The sequence below is a fragment of the Bacillus rossius genome, chromosome 17 (assembly GCF_032445375.1).
Source record: "Bacillus rossius redtenbacheri isolate Brsri chromosome 17, Brsri_v3, whole genome shotgun sequence".
Taxonomy (NCBI): domain Eukaryota; kingdom Metazoa; phylum Arthropoda; class Insecta; order Phasmatodea; family Bacillidae; genus Bacillus; species Bacillus rossius.
The window spans coordinates 17011319-17032503 of NC_086344.1; the positions used below are offsets into that span (position 1 = coordinate 17011319).

Here is a 21185-nt window from a genome sequence, read left to right on the forward strand (position 1 = left end):
ATATGGGCAACAACCAGGGTTTTAAATTCCAAACATAAAACATGTTTGACACTGTTTTCAGAGCTGTCAGAAAAGTGAACTTATTATGTGATAGACTACCTAACTTGGCAATGCTGCTGATTAGTTGGCAGAGAAACGTTGCTTCAAAGTTGTCTGGGACAATTTTGCTGCAAAGTTGTCAGAGTAGCACTGCTGCAAAGTTGTCTGTGGCAACGTTGCTGCAAAGTTGTCGGGGCATCGTTGCTGCAAAGTTGTCTGGGGCAACGTTGCTGCAAAGTTGTCTGGGGCAACGTTGCTGCAAAGTTGGCTGCACAACGTTGCTGCAACACTTTTCTTGGGTTGCTAAGCAATGTTGACGTTGTTTGGTGGTTTACAATTCAACGTTGTTACAACGTTGCATGAACAACGTTTCACAGGGCGGACATCTGGCCGTTGCATCAACGTTGATGCAACGTTGCATAAACATTACTTCAACATTGTAGCAACGTTGACAAATTTTAAGGCAACATTGTGGAAACGTTTCTGCAACGTTGATGTGTTATGTGGGGTATATGAGATCCAGACATCTAACTTTTACCATGACCTCAAAGCCGACCCTATACTGATGGAGAAGTTCGACACCAGCTGCTACTCTTCTGACCACCCTTGCTTCTCCCTCACAAACAAGAAAGTTGTTGGCAAATTCAAAGATGAATGTGGGGGAGAAGTGATGGAGGAGTTTGTAAGCTTACGAGCCAAACTCTACGCCTACAGGTGCGGTGGTAAGGTCGAGAAGAAGGCTAAGGGTATCCAGCGATGTGTGGTCAAAAACCGCATCACATTCAGCGACTACCTGGACGCCCTGCAAGAACACCGCTCAAGGAGGGCTGGTGTAAGAGCTATTCGCTCCCGGCAGCACATTCTATACAGCGAATATAGCAATAAGCTGGCCATCACGTGGGAGGATGACAAACGGCTGATATGCGAAGATGGTATCCGCACGGTCCCCCATGGATATGTTGGAGGCGACGAATCATTTTTTTTCTGTACATAGTTTTTCTGCTGTATTTATTTTCTGTTTTTGTTGTATTGTTTTCATTTTGTTGTATTATTTATGTTTTTTCTGTACAGTTTCCGTTTTTGTTGTATAGTTTCCGTTTTTTGTTTTATAGTTTATGTTTTTGCTGTACAGTTTCAATTTTTGTTGTAAATTTTCAGTTTTTTTATGTTATAGTTTCTGTTTTTGCTCCATTTTTGCTGTGCAAAATATGTTCTTAATTTAATAAATACAATTTTACCTACATATTGTTAATTATTTTTAATATAGAACCTACATCCCACGAGGTACTGATACTTATAAGTGTCTTACAGAATGGTGAAATGATATTAAATGCAAACATTAAAAATATCTGCTTCCATGCAGCTTTTAAAACACGAGTACGCAAACATGAGAAGAGAATATTACTTGTGAGTTAGGACTCTGAAAAATTTCTGGTCCGCTAAGATGGGTTTGAACCAGGTGGGGCAAGAGTCACCCACCTGACTGCCTCAGACGTCACAAGACAAAGGAGATTAATAAATAAATAAATATAGCAGAAATCTCTTTGTTTAATCTGAACATCATTAATTAGTACATTCGTTAATACTGAAAAATACTGAATACATTATTAATACTGAAATGGCACATTCCCATAAGAAAAGAGTGCTTTAAATAACATTAAAACAAGCAAGTATAACAGATTGTAAGTCAATAATAATTTAACATTAAAAAAAAATAAAAGACAAATTATAAATACGAGTCGCCCCTGTGTACCTGGTAAGGCGTGGTAACAATCCAATAAAAACACGAGATGATGAATCAAAAAGGGCAGAAGGCCTGAATCATGCTGCCAAACAAGTGGCCAAGAATCAAAATTAATCAACGCACATTCGGCCGCAGGGCGAAAGGCGCAAAACAAATGGGCATGACGAGCAAATACGCCTTACCAGACACAGGGGCGACGAGAACCAGGACCGCTGCCGGCCGACGAACGAGTGAAGCGGCCTGCTTACTCACGGTAAACAAGTGGGCGGGACGATGGGAAGAGAGGAGGGGAGAAGGGGAGGCAAGGAAGGTTTAGAAGGCCGGAAGAATCTGGAAGGTCGGAGGAGGAGGAGGAAGGAGGGAGGGGAAGGGGAGAGGAAGGAAAGGAGGGGAGGGCGAGTGAAGGGAGGGGAAGATAGGGAGGAGGAATGAGAACGGACTAGAACAATGTGGCCATTCTTCAGGTTAATAAATGTTTTTTTTTTTTTTTAATTATCATTACTTTAACAATCGCATCCACAACGATAGTGTTGATAACATATATTTTAGTTAAAACCTATAAATGATAAGACTTTTAAATAAAATGGTGGTTACAACAGCAAAATGACTGGATTTTGTGGATTTTTGTCTATAAGGGTCATAATAATGCTGGTACGGGATAGGAACTCGGCCTTACATACACTAACGTACTTTAGAAACCTACACCCGGATGGCTGCCTCCGGCAGACACCGATGGTATATATATTTTATTTTTATAATAAATTATTTTAAAGAATGTGGTGTAACGAAAAGTTGTAACAGGGATGAGTGGGGTGTTCGATGATGATGTCATTGTAACAGAGGAGTGGGGTGCTAGATGGTGTATTCGTAATGCAGAGGAGTGGGGTGTTCGATGCACAGGTTTTTTAATTAAAATTTTTATTAAATAATATATTTTTCAATTTTATTATAAACTTTTAATAATTTAATTTTTTATAAATTTTAATTTTTTTCCATTAAAATCGGATAATAAATAAAGATTTTCAAGATGGTGGATGAAACACGAAATGTCATAACGATCTAGAAAACAAAATGGCTGATAAAAACAAAATGGTCGTCGGGGTCAAAGGTCAAGGGCAAATCCAAGATGGCCGCCGGAAGTGACGTAATCCAAGATGGCCGCCGGAAGTGACATAATTCAAGATGGCCGCCGTAAATGACATAATCCAAGATGGCCGCCGGGAATGACGTAATCCAAGATTGCCGCCGCGGATCCCTGGATCCCCCACCACCCACCGGTGTGCCAGGATGAACTATATATACCTATTCAAATTCACTTAAGCCATTCTAAACTAGGTATGGTTGTAAAATTGCATTAAAAACAGTGTAGAAGATGTTCTTTGAAAGAATCTGATGTAAATCCTTCTAATATCAAAATAGTAGCCATTGCCTACTTTTTTTCATGACATAAATCATTCAAAGTTTCATTTTAAAATACTCCATGACCGTAAATATATATATGTATAAATCCTTGCAATATTGAGCTTTTCACGAGTGCTCGGCCAACTTCAGAGAACTTCGGAACTGTTGGGGCGTGGCTATCTCGCCTGTGAGCTGTATGCTTCCCTTGCCAACCAGACAGGCTACTGAACAAGCTACTTACACCTCGGAACAGGTTGTTGTACGAACAGCCAGGAGCACCGCGGGAAACACCAACACACACACTGCCTCGGACTCAGGATCCACACGTGCTGAGGGTTCCAGTCTTAAAAAATCATAAATAAAAACATTAGTGGTGTTCAAAATAAATTAGTTAGTATAGCCTTTTATTTTGCTGTAACTGGTATGTTCCCTTAAAAAATTTTTATCTGCCTGTGAACTAGATAACAGTATATCATTGATTTTTCCCAAGTTTTTGTATGATAATAACTATTCGCAAAGAAAATACTGTTTCTTTCTTCAGTTATGAAAGCAAAGAACTCTCTGTTACATGACCACGTCTTACATTCAACCACTAGCATTGCCAACCAGGCATATAAACTAATGCACATTTATGAAACTCGCCCATATTAAACCAGTTCATTTTAAAAAGCCGGATTGTTGATGCACGAGGGTGGCTTGGGAAGTGTGTGACTTGACAGAGAGAAGGGTGTTGCCTAGCGGAGGGGGGATAGGGGTAGCCGAGGGAGAAGTGAGACACAGTTGTTGCAGTTCTGTTTTCGTACATAAAACGTTATCATTGAATTCTAAGATCGCTACTTTTTATAGCAATAGCTCGATTTGTTTGGCTTTGCCTTTGCTAACATGTGCTACAACTGTACTCTTCGAATAATTTCACATAGATTTCAATCTTTCTAAACTACAAAATATTTCCCCCAAAAAAATTATTATTATTTCAAGTATTGCATATAAAGGAGGAATAACAAAACAGTAGAATATGTTGTTTTTTCGTTACCAAAAAATAATAGAATACAGATTACATATAAATTTGGGCTATTAAAAATTAAAAGTACATTATATAGAGTACCTAATTATTCTGATTTATAGGTCGTAATTTAGTTGTGCATTACTCTCAGTAATACCCACCGTTGGTAAAAAAAAATCTGTTTCACTTGCACCTAAACAAACACCACTGCACGAGGCAGTACAGAAGCTTGAGGTCGCTTCAGTGCCATGTGTGTTGCTCGTGTTGCAGGGCTGCCTGGCGGTCCTCAGGGCTGCTACGGTGTGTCTCGGCCGGCGGCTGCGGCCAGCTCGGCGCGCAAGTGTCCCATGCAGACGCAGCACCAAGCTCCAGGTGGAGAGGCAGTGGGAGGAATCCGCCGACAGCCCGCCGACGTCTATCCAGCAGGTATTTTCCGACGTCCCACGTGAATTCTACGTCTTCACCGTGCTACTGGGGGACCCGGTGAGCGCCGAAGAAGATCTTGAGGATGGTACTTGCGTACCTCAGACCGGGGTAGCAGTGGACAGCGTCGACGCCCCCCAGACAGATGACGACGATGACATGCCTCAGCCCATGGACGCCCCCCAGCCAGTTGACTACGTAGACGTGCTTTAGCCCGTCTACGTTTCCCAGCCAGATGATGACGATGACGTGCCTCAGCCCATCGACGCCTCTCAGCCGACTGACGACGATGACGTGCCTCAGCCCAACGACGCTTCCCAGCCCGGAGAAGACGTCGAGGTGGAGCAGGAGAACACCACCGGTCCGGTGAACGCTGGTGAAGTAGAGGGCGTACCTGTCCAGCCCATCGAGGTCGGACCGGACGATGTCGACCCAGATGTGGTGAAGATTGTGGAACCACCCAAGCCCATCGGAGACGTCGGGTTGCAGCTGCTAAGATTCGTCCTGCGCCGTGGTTTTGAACCGGACTTGAACCACGTGGAGGACCACGTCTACTCTATGACGAAGACGAGTCGGTAGAGGTCTTTGTACACCGGTTCGTACCTGTACACGCCATCCAGGTCCAACCAAACCCCCATGTGGAGCCACCAGAGAACGAGGCACCGAGCATCCATAGCTTCCCCGAGCTGCCTCAGCCCCTGAACCAGGCCGCGGAGGAGCAGGACGACAGCGACCCACCGGAGAACCTCTTCGGTGCTGCGACCGAGGACGTCAACATGGAACTACCATAGCCCCACGACGACGACATGGAGGACGACGTAGATAAATGTTGTTCTCCTCTAAAAAAAATTAAATCGTTGATTAAATTGATAACACATCACTCTGTGTTTGGAAAAACTTGTTGCTGGCTGTATTTTGTTGAATGGAAAAAACCTGGTTTGCCACAAGCACGTATTTTATTTTGGCTTGTCGACAAATTACTGCCAGAATAAATCTATAAAATTATTTCCGAAACTATTCTGGATCGGAATATCGATCAAGTGTTGTTTCACATTGTTACCACTTACACGATCCATGGTCCTTGCGCTGCTATAAACATGATGGCATCGAACAGGAACAATGGAAAATGTACGACACATTTTCCAAAAGAGTGTATAAACGACACTATCACTAATATCGATGGTTATACATGTGTCGTCGTAGAGACACAGACAATGGTGACCAGTTATATCAATTGCGCATGTCAAACGGTGGAATGGTTGACATTGATAATCGCTGGGAGGTTCCGTATTAGCCATTGATGTGCAAAACCTACAAAGTACACATAAATGTTGAGTTCTGCTGTTCGGTAAATTCCATCAAATACATTTGTATGTTCATAAGGGCAGCGATATGGCTGTATTTGATGTTCAAAATGTCAATGATAATGACGAAATAACCTGTTATCAAATGGACCAATGCATTAGCAGCAGTGAAGAAATTAGGCACATTTTGAGTTTTCCCATACATGAAAGTGACCCTGCTGTAATACATTTGGTCGTTCACCAACCCTGAAAATGGACAGCATGTTTATTTGACAGACGAGACTGCTCTACAAGAAGCATTAACTGTCCCAAAAACCACACTAACTGAGTTTTTCGAACTATGCAACCGAAAAGGTATTTTAGGTCAATTCGCAAAGACATTAATGTATACTGGTGAGCCACGATTTTTTTTACGTGGAACAAGCAATCAAAAAATTGGGACACATTGAAAGCGAGGCGTTCCAATCCAAGGAGAGGACGGCATATTTATGGGAAATACATTATGCCGACTATACACAGTCCATACAAAGTAACGGGAATGCTTCTTCTTGCGTTTGTTGTTGGTCAATGTTCCTGGGCCGACGTCCTTCCAATACTTGCGAAAAGTCAATGGTATTTTGCACGACATGTACCACGATGTGTGTCGCGAATTGCAATTGCTGGAAATTGACAACCAATGGTATCTACCACTGAGTTCCTCTCCACATCAAATTCGCCCATTATTTGCCATATTGTTGACTTGATTTCCATCTCAAGCTTTTGTACTCTGGGAAAACTATAACAATTCCATGAATGACATCCTGCATCCCCATATGGATTTTTCTGCAGAAATATATAACGAGGCGTTAATAAAGTTTGAGGATATTTGCATTTTTATTTCGAATATGCCACTCATTAATTTCGGTATGCCATCGACAGGGGCGCAGCAACAGGGGGGGGGGGTCAAGGGTATATTGCCCCCCTTCTGAAAAATTGAAGTGGGGGCAAACGGGGGCAAAGAAAGTGCTGTGTAATCAATTTTTATATAATAAAACTGCTTAAATAGCACCATTTTCCACCTTGAAATACAAATTTTTCCGGGGGAGGACCCCCGGCCCCCCGCTTCAATCGAGGGGATCGATGATTCTTTATAAAAAGGTATATTGCTCCCCCCCTTTTGGAAATTTAGTTGTTGCGCCCCTGGCCATCGCCTAACTGCCCAGCAACATAAATCAGTAATAGCGATTTTCAGCGCGAACACCAGTTCGATACGATATCGTTGACTACTTCTGTTGTAAATAATGAGTAACTGCCCACTGCTGAACAAAAAAACATATGTGCGATCGAATTAATTGTTCAATTGCAGCACAATAAAGTGGATTTTTTTTTATGCAACATGCGGCACTGGCAAAACATTCCTCATCTCACCGATACTTGCGCGCGTTCGATCACAAAATCATGTTGCGTTGGCAATTGCTTCATCAGGCATTGCAGCGACTTCGCTTGATGGTGGACGGACTGCACATTCAGCACTCAAGTTGCCATTAAACGTTCACACAAATCCAGATGCAATGTGCAACATAAAGAAGCATTCTGGCATGGCTCAAGTTTTGAAAAACTGCAAAATTATTATCTGGTTTGAATGTGGTATGGCCCACAAGTATCCACTTGAAGCTCTCGATAGAACGATGAATGATCTCAACGATACGCTCTACCGATACTGTCCGGTGATTTTAGAACGACATTGGCGGTCATTCCACTCGCTACATATACGGACGAAGTTCACACATGTTCGAAACAATCTTACCTATGGCGAAATGTCAATACATTACGCCTTAACATAAACGCAGAACTGCAGAACGATCCATTGGCGCTGTCAATCTCCGAAAAATCGCTCAACATTGGCAATGGAAAAATGATGCATGGAAATACACAATGCATCAAATTGCCAGACAAGTTTTGCAACATGGTACTAGCCATGAAAAATGCTTTGATTGAAAGCATTTTGCCATATTTGCGCGCTAATTAAGTTAATCATGTGTGTCTACGTGAACTAGCTATGTTGGCCGCAAAAATGTCCGATGTTATCGATTTCAAAATACAACAATCATTACCTGGCAATAAGATGTCGTTAAAATCGATCGACACTGTTGTCGATCCTGACGAAGCAGTCAACTATCCTGTTGAATGATTTAATTTACTGGATTTACTGGAAATGCCACCACATAACTTGCGATTAAAAATTGGTTCACCAATAATTTTGCTTTGGGATTTAAATGCGCCTAAGCTATGCAATGGCACGCGATTGGTCTTAAAAAATCATGGGCAATTTTTTGAAGCTACCATTTATAACGGCAAGTTTCAAGGTGAATTAGTTCTCCTGCCACGGATCTCAATGATCCCTTCAGACACCTGCAATTTACAATTCGCAATGACCATTAATAAGTCACAAGGCAAAATAAGGTCCATTTGTGGATTTGATCTAGAAAATCCGTGCTTCTCACATGGCAAATTATATGTTGCATGTTCTCGCGTTGGCAAACCATCACGTTTGTTCATTTATACACCTGAGGGATTGACGAAAAACCTTGTTCATCAACTCACATTAAGATAGACATCATTATTTCTTTTAGTACTAAGAAAAAACATTTATTTTAAAACTTTTTTTTACATTAATATAAACTTGATTATCAAGGAAATTAATTGAGTTTTTTCTTTGTTTGCTATTATTCAATCAAAATGAAAATCTTCTAAGTTTGCATCATATGTTATTGGTAAGGCGTTACATTCATCTGCTACTCGCAGTCAATTTTTGTTGTACATATGGTTCAGTGGATCCACAGCGTAGAAATACTTACCACCAATCTCGCTTAAAGTACGTCCAGGCAGGACAACGTCTCTTGGGTCCGCTGTTAAATATAAATATAACTTAGAAGTAGCCAAGCCATAAAAAAAAAATATTTTGTGCGCTTTTGAAGACAGTTGGACTGCCCGACAAGAGATGGCATTGTAATCGCCTCGTCAAGCTGTTAGCGCCTTTGTGCGGTGGGCAGGTGAATTACCTCAAAATATCGCTCTTTCTCTGTTTAAACATCATGCGAGTAGAAAAATAAAATAAAAGTGTCTTTTTTACGCTAAGTAGATCAGTTAGTATTTAAAACCATACGTGCTCTGCTGTTTGCTGAAATATTGTATGATGGATAGAAAGTGATATAGTTGCAAAGATAGAGAAAGTTTTTAAAACCGTAAAAATTAAACGAACCCATAAAATCTGCTTAATAGATGGACATGGTAAAGTGAAAGTTGTCGATATAGATGCAGATGCTATACGCGGAAGTGTGTATGCGCTTGTGACAATGCACGTGTTTTAGATCGAAGTTCTGCATGGCCGTTCACACCAGGGTTAGGCGGTGAAGCCAAGAGCTCTTTCGGATGGAAGGCCCGAGGCCCAAAATCGCAGCTGGATCTGATTTATGAAATTAATAATTTATGATTAACTAGCTGCAATACCCGGCGTTGCCCAGGCTGAACACAAGGTGAAGGGGACCTTTTTCGAAATCAGATGTAGTTATTAATTGTCTTCTTAATTTGAATGTCAAGTGTGAAAATTAATTTATATCACTTTCAGATTCCGACAGACGTTGTTTTGCCAGTTTATAGTTATTTACCTGGTCTGTATGTAATTTAGACTTTATAAAGCAATATAGAAAAAAGCTGAAAAATAAGAGATTACTAATATTGAAAAAATTCCATTATCTAGCTAATGCTCGGCCTGCATTGCAATGCCTCATTTAGTTTTGTTTTATAATATGTTTGAAGTAGTTTCACAAATAGAAATCATCTATCCATCTCTCTATATATATTTATCTCTATCTACATCAATATACACCTATGTATCTCTCTATCTCTATTTATCTCTTTATATCTACATATATGCTTCCCACTATTTCTATATCTTCTATACATAAGTTTCTATATAGCTCTATACATATATAGGTATATCTCATTATCTAACCCATTTCATTCTCTATACCTAGCTCTATCTCAACTTATCTCTCTGTCGCTATCTCACTAAATATATATATACTTATTACTCTATCTCTGTCTCTATTTTATCCTACTAATAATATAAACGCGAAAGTTTGTCAGTATGGATGGATGGATGTTTGTTACTCTTTCACGTAAAAACAACTGAATGGATTTGAATGAAATTTGGCCTACAGCTAGCTTATAACCTGGATTAACACATAGACCCCATATTAATATGAAATTCCATCCCTAAGGGAGTGAAAAAGTGATAATTTCATTTTATAACAAAAAAAATCATAGGACATAGACATACAAATAGTGAGTTAGTGTATTTTCTCTATGTCTGACACACGAGCATACACATAGTAAGGTCCGACAAATTAATATTTTTCTCCTGGGTGAGACCAGTCCACTTAGTGGAGCTCGCAGTGGCTAGCAAAATAAAGGCGCTAATAACAGTTTTGTTCTTAACTTCGTCAATAGATAGAGTTGCCTTGAATTTTAAACGCACCATCGTTTGATGCGTTTGTCATGTCTTTAATTTTCGTTTGTTTGTGCCGTATGCGTTTCTATACCATTCATCCGATTACGATGAAATTTTGGTGATTTGCTATGCGCATGCCCATGAAGGTTACTGAGATGGTATTACTATTTTTCAATAGTTGGGGCACGAATAGTGTCAAAAAATGTGTTTATTTCATTATATAGCGGCACTTCGTCTGTTTTTGTTGTAGCCTATAAGTGCGCACGCATTACAAAATTTATTTAAATATAAAAGAGACAGAGATAAAGTGATATATATATATATAGAGTGAGATAGAGACGGAAAGATAAGTTGAGATAGAGCTAGGTATAGAGAATGAAATGGGTTAGATAAAGAGATATACCTATAGCTGTATTAAGCTATATAGAGACTTATATATAGAAGATATAGAGATAGTGGGAAGTATATATGTAGATATAAAGAGATAAATAGAGATAGAGAGATACATAGATGTATATATATGTAGATAGAGATAAATATATATAGAGAGATGGATAGATGATTTCTATATGTGAAACTACTTCAAACATATTATAAAACAAAACTAAATGAGGCATTGCAATGCAGGCCGAGCATTAGCTAGATAATGGAATTTTTTCAATATTAGTAATCTCTTATTTTTCAGCTTTTTTCTATATTGCTTTATAAAGTCTAAATTACATACAGACCAGGTAAATAACTATAAACTGGCAAAACAACGTCTGTCGGGATCTGAAAGTGATATAAATTAATTTTCACGCTTGACATTCAAATTAAGAAGACATTACTAACTACATCTGATTTCGAAAAAGGTCTTCACCTTGTGTTCAGCCCGGGCCACGCCGGGTATTGCAGCTAGTATTTAAATCAATTGTGTCATGCGTGCGCACTTATACAACAAAAACAGACGAAGTGCCGCTATATAAAATGAAATAAACACATTTATTGACACGATTCGTGCTCCAACTATTGAAAATTAGTAATACCGTCTCAGTAACCTTCATGGGCATGCGCATAACAAATCACCAAAATTTCATCGTAATCTGATGAATGGTATAGGAACGCATACGGCACAAACAAACGAAAATTAAAGACATGACAAACGCATCAAACGATGGTGCGTTTAAAATTCAAGGCAACTCTATCTATTGACGAAGTTAAGAACAAAACTGTTATTAGCGCCTTTATTTTTCTAGCCACTGTGAGCTCCAGTAAGTGGACTGGTCTCACCCTGAAGAAAAATATTAATTTGCCAGACCTAACTGTGGCGCGAACGTGTGTGCCTGTCTATGACTATTACAACTGCGTTTGACACAGCTAACACGTCACAGTTACTTATATTTGAGTAATTACAGATGATATTACGGTGTAGTGTATGTTAAGGGTAATGTATGTTAAATGGCTGGCAAAGTATGGTGGTTGGCTGTACTCGTGTACGATTAATACCAAAACTGATAACATTTAATAATTAAAGCAATATAAATTATTAAATGTATATAATTGATATAATTGCAACACATAGATATGTACAACACTTGAACTGAAAATTATTGATCTGAATAAGTTTGACTAGAAAGATTAGGTACAGATTATCCTAACATTGTACCAGCTTTTAAATAACCTACCAAATACAGATAGCCAGACATGAATGGATTCGGGTCCAGTTTCGATACTACACCGTCATTTCTGAATTATCAAGGTTTGCAACTACCGGTACTAGCTCAATTTGTGGTAGGGCAGGTTCTTCGGCCATTCAGGACTGCTGGGTAGATCGGTGGATGGTCGCAGGAACTTGTAGAAAGGGACGCTGCAATAGAGTTCTAATCCACTACGACTGTCGAAGGCTACGACTCATTGACTGGATCGACGACACCAAAATGGTCCTGAAAAACGTGGTACAAGGAAAGTTCTCACCCCGAGATGGCAGGAATCAGATGTAGAAGTCGCGATGCTGGAAGCACTCGCGAAACGCCTCGTATGTCGTTTTAAGGCGTATACCCTGTATTCTGAGGTAGATGAACTCAGAATTCTCCTATCTGAATACTCCGTTTACACTATAGTATCTAACTATCGTAGCGGACACGATCTTCTTGTTTCCTTTGCGGACACCAGGTTTATGGCGACACATCGCAATGGAAACGTCTTCTCTCGAACATGGCGTCTTAGAATCCTCTCTATTCCTTCCTTTTTTTACCTCAACTTCCCAGGAATTGTTGTAGCAACCAGCGAGCTCGCAACTAGCAGGAAGAAATACTCAGCAGTTGTAGTAAAATCCAATGTACGGTAATTAAACCTGCGTTTAACTCATGTAAAGCTTGCAGAAAAAGGAATAGGCGTCCAAAGAATAATTAAATGAAGACAATAAATTATTAAACTGCTGCAATTTCCAAAGACTAAACATACTGGCTGGCCTTAGCTATCCATATTAGTGTGATTGCTGGTACAACTTATAATACAAATAGGGGAGAAGGTGGGAATATGGACCACTTTTTTTTTTGGTTTTCAGGAACAAGTATGTTTAAAAGTAAAAGTTTGGCGAAAGTTGCAAATTGTCATGTATTGATCTAAGATAACATAGGAAGAAGATTGAATTTTATATCTACAATCATAGAGAAGCTATACATCATTTAACGATTGTTTGCAAATACTGAGTCTGCAGAAGTGGGGTGGTAATATGGACCATAACTGAAAATGTGAAAAACTCATCACAAAATTGTAGTTTTTATCCTACAGATTGACCCCATACACATCATGAAGCAATGCCAATTCACTCAAAAATTTTCACATTATTTTTAATCATATAGAAGCCACAGGCATTTAAATTTCTGGAAGGCCTTATAATAAATGTGCACTAAAAATTAAGAAAAAGGTGCCTAGATGTTAAATAATTAGCTCTCAGCTTAATTCTAATGAAACCTAAAATTAATTTTACTGGATCTTCAAGCGTTTTGGGTATTTGAACAAAAATCACAAATGTACAATTCACTATCACATCCACTGCATAAGTTGTGGGCCCATTCGTGACATGTTACACACTGAACCCAGAGTTCTCCTGGTTTAGACATCGTAAAGGTCTCAGAACAAAATATACACTCGGCATCTTCTTTTTCAGGAGCATCTTCACCAATAACTTGAGAACATCTAGGCAAGAACTTTCTGAAGATTCGCTTCTCCTTCTCTTCTGTTTGTGATTCACACGTGAAGCTACTTTGCCTGTTTCATGCGTAGTTGAACTTGACTGAAGACTTAGCTCTCTGTGTGTTCTTGTTTTGTTTTTTGTTTACAAAGTTCTTTTGCAGCAGTCGCCTTCTTAGTAGCCCTTATCCTATCCATTGAAAGCTGAAACCCGTCTTTATATGGAGAAGCTATAAGAACAGTTGCTGAAAGTGATTTACGGCCTCTCTTTGACGTCTTCTTGCTCAAAACTGGAACAGGAGATGTCTTCTGGGGTGATGAAGGCTCGAAGTGTTGATGGACCAGGCGTTGATGGATCCATAGCTTTCGAAGGACCTGGCTTTGGTGAGACACACTCGCGACCTACTTCATCATCCATGTGCTTCTGCTTCTTCGATCTGAGGAGGATTGACTTCATCTACGTTTCTGTTATCAGTGTCTTGAGCTGGTCTACATTGTTCATTGTTTTCGTCCGCAGGATTTTCTGCTACTAGTGCAGAGGCAACGAAGACAGCATCGTCAAAAACTTGTCTGTCAAAGGGATATATTCCCGTACATTTAAAATCCCTCACAGCAATAGCACCTTTCTGAACCTTCAGATAGGCTTTTCCAAACATTTCCCCAATGTCATATACATCCAAACCACCTGAACGGAGGGCTTGTCTTATTTCGTAACTGTAAAAAGTTTTCAATGGACCCATGAAGGTTCGGTCCAAAGGCTGGAGCCTGTGGGTTGTGTGAGAAGGTAAGCACAAAAGGGTGAAGTGATGCTCTCTTGCTTTCAGGATTACGTCCAAATTCCGGGTATGAGAATTATGACCGTCCAGTATGAGCAGAACAGGATCCTCGGCCGACGGTTTCACATGTTTAATAAAATATTCTAACCATTCAGTGAAAAGATCACCAGCCTAATGGGTGGCACTTTCCTATTGTTGCTGGAGGAGCACCTTTCATTAGTCTCTGGGTCCAGTTTTTCAGGGGAAATATCATCATCGGAGGGACGAAATCCCCTCCAGCACTCATGCAGGCAACAATGGTGACAAGTCTTCCCCTCTCCGCAGCTGTAAGAGAACCTATCTGCTTCTTTCCTTTCAGACCAACAATGTGAGCTTGTTTAGACTGCGCAACACTAAGACCACTTTCATCGACATTGTAAACGCGACTAGCAGAATACTGATGTCTGGAATATTCCTGTTCCAAAAGATCAAAAAACTTCATTACACTTTCTTTATTGAAACCTACTGCACGAGTGAATGATGTTCCTTCAGGTTTTCTAACAGAGAGCTTGACCCTGTGACGGTGTATGAAATGGTCAAACCATGCTCGACCGGCCATATCTTGTCTAAATTTGTGCAAAATGTTGTTTTTGGCTGCAAGCTGATAGGCGAGTTTCCTAATATCGTTTCAAGTAAGCCCATGGAAGGTATTTTCCATTAGCAGACAATACTGAACCAGTTTTTGCTCAATTTCTGGAGGGAAAATAGTATGCCTACCCATCCTCTGATTTGCTACAGTCTCTGCATCAAAATAGGATTTTACTTTCCTCAATAATATTGATTTATGGACATTAAAATATCTAGCTGCTTCATTAAGACTTTTCTTTTTTGAACGAAAAGCTGTTATGGCATTCACCATATCTTCCGGGCGCCATTTCTGCCTTAATCCTCTATTTTCTCTTCCCAGCTTCTTCCTTGGCATAGTAGCCTAAATGGCTCACCTGGAAAAAGATAGGTTCGAAAATTAAAAAAAAGAATATGTAGGTCTAGTACCTACAAGTGCCTATTAATATGTTAATAAAATGGCTTTTGCTACAATTAAATAAGGAAATATTTAATTTGGCTTACATTAGGCCTATCAAGGTTAATGGATACTATTAAATATTTTTTATTTAAAAAAACTTTAAAAAATGATTTTATACTAAAAATATTCCAAGTAAATGAGTGATACATTAAATGACCACAATTATTACAGCAATGTTACATAGTTGTGCATTAGATTGGTGGAATTAACTGACTAGCAACAGTATTTTTAAGCAAAATTTACTAGTTGGCTCGGCCTACATGTGTTTTGTAAAAGGGGTGGTAATATGGACCAGCTTGGACCAAGAAGGTCCATATTACCACCATACCATGTTGTACAGAATAACCTAAAAATGTCGGTCTATGAATGGTATAGCGAAAATACTATTAGGTGCAGTTTGAAGCTTAACATTACTACTAATTATGTATATATGTATAATATTTTACAATTGTCTTAAAAGGTAAGAAAAATATTAGTTAATCTCACCTTTCAAAAAGTTTTAGATGGACAAGAACAAACACATCAACTTGCTAGCTAAACTAAACGTGAAATCCACACTAGCGCCACCTGTTGACTTCTCAGGACACTCTCCGATGTGTTTATTCCAAAATCCGGCAAATCGCAGCACATACAACAGAATAACAATACTGGTCCACTTTACAACCCCGGTCCATATTCCCACCTTCTCCCCTACATATTTAAATATAATAATTAATTTACAATAAACATGAGATAATGAAATCAACCTGTAAACGGTTGACAGTTTACAGAGCCCCCCAAAAGATTGTTATGACTAATTAATCCTTAATTATCATAATGAGCTTTTTAACTTAATAACAAATAACACTAACAAAATGGTATCCCTCTCATGCAATCACAGTGTTGTCGTGTAACAAAGTCTTTCCAAGTCCATGTGATACTCATAGTGCATGTGATAGAAATACTATAAATTAATATCACTCCAACAAAACATAACACAAATCACATACGTACATAAAACACTGACTTATGCCTGAAAATTATGCATGATGTTAAGATTTGACATATTATGTACAATAGAAGAAAGAATAGAACTAACAAACATTTCATACACTCAATTACAATGATCAGTCGATTCTCTTATTCGAAACGTTCAATGTCTTTTTGGACTGATTGAGATCTTGAGTTACAATAGTGAGTATACATATACATTAACTTGAACAAGTATGAAGAAACATATTCGTGTTGAACGAAGTCGTTAGGGCTTCAAAAAAAATTATCTTCTCGTGTTCGAGTTTATACAGCAATATATGAATCTTCGATGCAGTGTCGTTTCACTTTCGAATCTTCGTTGTTCGGGTGTCTAATGTCACTCATCGCTGTACAGTTACTCGAAGAATCACTTCACCACTTAAAGTGTCATTCAGTTTCTCTTATTCAATGTACTGGCTTAGGTTACTGGCTAATCTGTATCCCTAATATACCTAATCACAAGTGGATACAACCTAACATTGAATCAAGTGTGCACCATTAATGAAAAATTGTTAAACAGCATTATGTGTGCTAGCAATGTGTGTTAATGAAGTAAGGTAATATATTTCAGACAACTTCTGATAAATGTGTATGTCAAGGGATTGGTGCGAATACAGATAGACTTAGAATTATACCTATATGTTAGAACTTTATGTGCCAAGAAAATAAAATCGAAGTAAGTATATAGGGATGGCGACGTTGAAGGACAACAGATGTTAGAGCATATGTGCTATCATGAGTCAACTGCGGATAGTGTAATACTGTATCAGCCTTAATCTCAAGGATTGTAACAATGACGTGCATCGCTGAGTCAAACAACAGTTACTTCTTTCGACGTAAAACATCTCAGGACCTATTCTTCCAAGTAGCTCGGATGATTTCTCTTCGTAGCTAATCCTTACTTCCCTTGCGAACACCAAGTATACATCCTGCATGCTACATAATAACATAGCTTCATAAACAGTATGAATACAACCATCATACTCTGAAACGAGGTGGGTTGAGGATCGGAATACATAGGCTACAGGATTACATTTGTAACCAGATGGAGAAAATTGGCTACATTTGTTGTCGAATTGACTACATTAATTTGTAGTCATACGGGGGTAACATTTGATTATATTTGACTTATATTATGTACTTTGTATAAAGTTTACTTCATTAGAAATAAATAATTAAGTACTTTAAATAGCATGTTGCAAAATATGTTGGTGAGAAGCGGAACTTCTTAACAATGTACTATTTAAAATTCGGAAATAAAACTTCGCTGATGGTTTATTTTAATGTTCTATTTAAGTTTAGTATTTGCGTTTAAACTTTCAGGTTGTTTCTGACACTTGTCGTAGAAACTAATACCTATGGGTTTCGTACCGATGCGATTAACGTCATGAAAAGGTCACTGGTGTAGTTATTGTGGTAGTGGTTTTACTTTGTGAAAGAATGATCATGTCAAAAGCAAACTATATAAAATGTTAAGTTGTGATCGGTGTGACAGGTATTTTGCTCTAAGAGAGAGCTTAAAAAGACATTGCAAGACTTGTAAAGTTATGCTCACTGATGAATGTTATTCCTTGCCATGAATGTTCGTAGCTCTTCTGATCTCGGCAAAGAACTTGAAATTAAGGATGTTGAAGATTTAAGGAAGACTGAAGACGATGGAAGTATCATAAATGTGAAAAATGAGAATATATTACAGCCAATTTCTACCAGAGCCTTCGAACTTTGAAAACTGATGAACACTTATAAAGAATGCTTCATGACAAAGAAGAAGCTTCGATGCCTAATATTACGAATTATTAAAGTAATCTGGATGAGTATGTTGATCATGATGATAACTGTGCTGATGATAGCTGAGAATATGATGGGGATAATGACTATAAGGCTGGTGTTAAACAAAGATTATTGTGATTTTCAGAATAATGGCAGCATAAGAGATAAGTATTATATGTGTCTTGGGGTGGTCTAAAAGATTTGATGGCCAGGATGATACATATAATTGTTTCTTTTTGTGTAGGAACGTATACTAGTATGGATGAGATAACCTCCATACTTGAACTCGTGCATATTTTCCTACTTTTATTCTTACATTGGTGGTATTTGAGTGATTTTTATGTTAGATTGATTTCGAAGGGGTTTGGGGGTGGCTGCACTATGTTAATGTGCGGATTAATTTGATGGTGATGTGGGTTCGTTTGATAATTTGTCACTAGGATTTGTGGATTTAATGTGGGTTTGTAGGTATGATGTTATTTACTCCGAATGTTTCGTGAACAGCTAATGTTTTTGCTCAAGTCCCATGCTCACTTTCACACATGTATGTGTATGTTCTGTGGATTCTGCGAATGTATTCGGCGACTGCTTGACTATTTTTTTTTCAAGCAGTGAGTCATACAGACAGGTTTTAACCGGTTATATGTCAAAGTCACCGTTATATGTAAAAAGCTGGTCAGTACGGGTTTGGAAGCCTCAGCATGCAGTCGTTTCATCCAGCTAATCCGTATGTCAGTGTGAAACAGGCTTCATCTCAGGTATGCTACTCTTATTGGAGTGGGGCGGTGATTTAAAAAGCTATACGGAAACGTGTGACGGACTATTTCATTCTTTGAGTTGTGATGACCTAACTTCATTCGTACATTGTCAAAATATTGTTAGCTGTCAAGTTTACAGACAGTGCCCTGTTTAATATATGAGGGAAAAACAGTGCTACCGAGTTCTATCGATCAAGTAGTTGAGTTCGCCAGGAATCAAGAAAGACTACCTCTTCATTCGCCTGAATGTGCTACAATTCAGTTCTACAATCCTGCAACAAACTCCATAACTACGACTGAAGTGGGTATTCAAACCACGAAAGAACAAATTTCCAACAGGCGAAAGATGTACCAGAAAGAAAAGAAATCATGCAAGCCTGCTAATAACAATTTGAAAACTACAAGTACTTTATTCGGTCTTGAACCAACGACTCTGCATACTGTGGATGTTCGCCCTATTGTACGCAATGAATTGCAAAAAATTTTAAAAAGTATGTTGGACATAATTAATGGAGAATAATTTTTGTTTGTTTGTAAAATGTTATATTAGTTCTGTAATATAGTCTGACTTTTAAATACATGTATTAAACTTACCCGATCTATTTTATTCATTTTCTCACATAACCTTTACCATGTTAATTATTTTCACGCAGCATAGCTGTCTGTTACCTGAGCGCCTCTTGGTGCCATATTCTCGGAAATTATCGAGCCTGCTGTGACAGGCTCACACTCTCAGGCATTCTTGAGTGATGAGTAACGATGCAGGCAGTGCCTCGCGACCTTATCTCTCTAATCGTCCAGGTCATTAGTGGTTGCACTCGGACCCCCGACTCGCGAGTGGTTAGGTTAATACATTCCGACCCCCACCCCTCACAGACATGACACGACCTGCACATGAGTCATGGTGGGTTTTTCCGAAGATGATGGTGCAACTATACCTACCCACACCACATACTCCATTCCTATTGGTGGATTCATTAGAAATATTCTGTTCCTATTGACTGTTCTAAAAAAAAAGAAAAAAAGAAGTTCCGAGGCTATAAAAGGCCAGGATTAGCTGTCTGAGCTTCAGTGTGATCTTAGAGTTTGAGTGAGCTGGTTCATGAGTTTTGCTGTTACCACGATTTCTACCGCCAATGCTACATCACCTTCCACAGCTCCACTTCGTTGTTTTCTGAGGTATGCGATATGTTTCGTTAATAGTTTATGGTTTCCCAGCTAGCTAGCTCTGTGCTTAAACTTTTGTGTAGGTTATCAGGACTACTTAAACTTTGTGTAGATTTGTTGTTTCTCATCTAGCTTTAAATTGTGTGTAGGTTACCAGTTTTTTTTAACATTTTAGTAATTTTTTTAGGTTAGTTTGAAACATGTGGCTACTACCTTGATTATTTTAATGAAATTGTAGGATTGGGGCTATGTAATCGACTGTTCCCACATTTTTAGTTAACATTATTTTTTCGACTAGGTTAAATTTTTGTGTGGTCTTTTTTAATATGTTTTACATTAATAAAAATTTTTAGTTATTTATAATTTAAATACCTATTCTAACACTTTAGTGATTTTTAGGGTTATTTCAATGAGGGGCTACTAACTTGTGGATTATTTTTAAGAAGTTTTAGGTTTGGGGGTTACCTAAGTAATCAAATTTTCTCACATCTTTACCTAACATTATTCTTATTGGATAGATTAAATTTTTTATGTGGACTTTGAATATTTTTACATTGCTATAGGCTAGTTTCAGGTGTGTTGTGCTAGCTTGAGGATTAGTTTATTGACTATGAGATATTTTTGTGCAGATGTATAGGTTTGAGGTTATCTTCGTTTTCGTATAACAGCTAGCTACATTGTTTTCTTAATTCTTTTGTTATAGTTCTCCATACGTCGAGATTCCTCCTTCGCGTGTTCCGTACGTCGAGACCAGTCTATCGAATATTGTGATGGCTTCTACCATGCAGAAATGCCATTTCTGCTCAGCAGTGTTTTCGCTGGACCACAACCGCTACCGTCATGAACAGTGTGCCGAGAACCACCAGCGTGACCTCCAGCAGTGTCATCTGTGTGGAAAGATGGTTGCATGCACCGACAATATGCAGCAGCATCTAGCTACATGTACCAGTGTTGTACCTACAGCTTCAGGCACCAGGTGCAGTTTCTGCTACAAGACCTTTGAGAACTCTAGCCATGCCAGACGACATGAGAAGACGGCTTGCGGACTAAACCCTAACCG

The 21185-nt window shown here is 38.8% G+C and overlaps 1 protein-coding gene across 1 annotated transcript in view; it reads left to right on the forward strand.

Annotated features, from left to right (window-relative positions):
• LOC134540949 (uncharacterized) overlaps window positions 1-5557 on the forward strand; it is a 30191-nt gene extending 24634 nt beyond the window's left edge. Inside the window, exon 3 of the mRNA XM_063384037.1 lies at window positions 4458-5557. Within this exon, the coding sequence (XP_063240107.1) occupies window positions 4458-4823 (366 nt within the window). The 3' untranslated portion in view covers window positions 4824-5557. The remainder of the gene's footprint in view (window positions 1-4457) is intronic.
• The last annotated feature ends 15628 nt before the right edge of the window (window positions 5558-21185 follow it).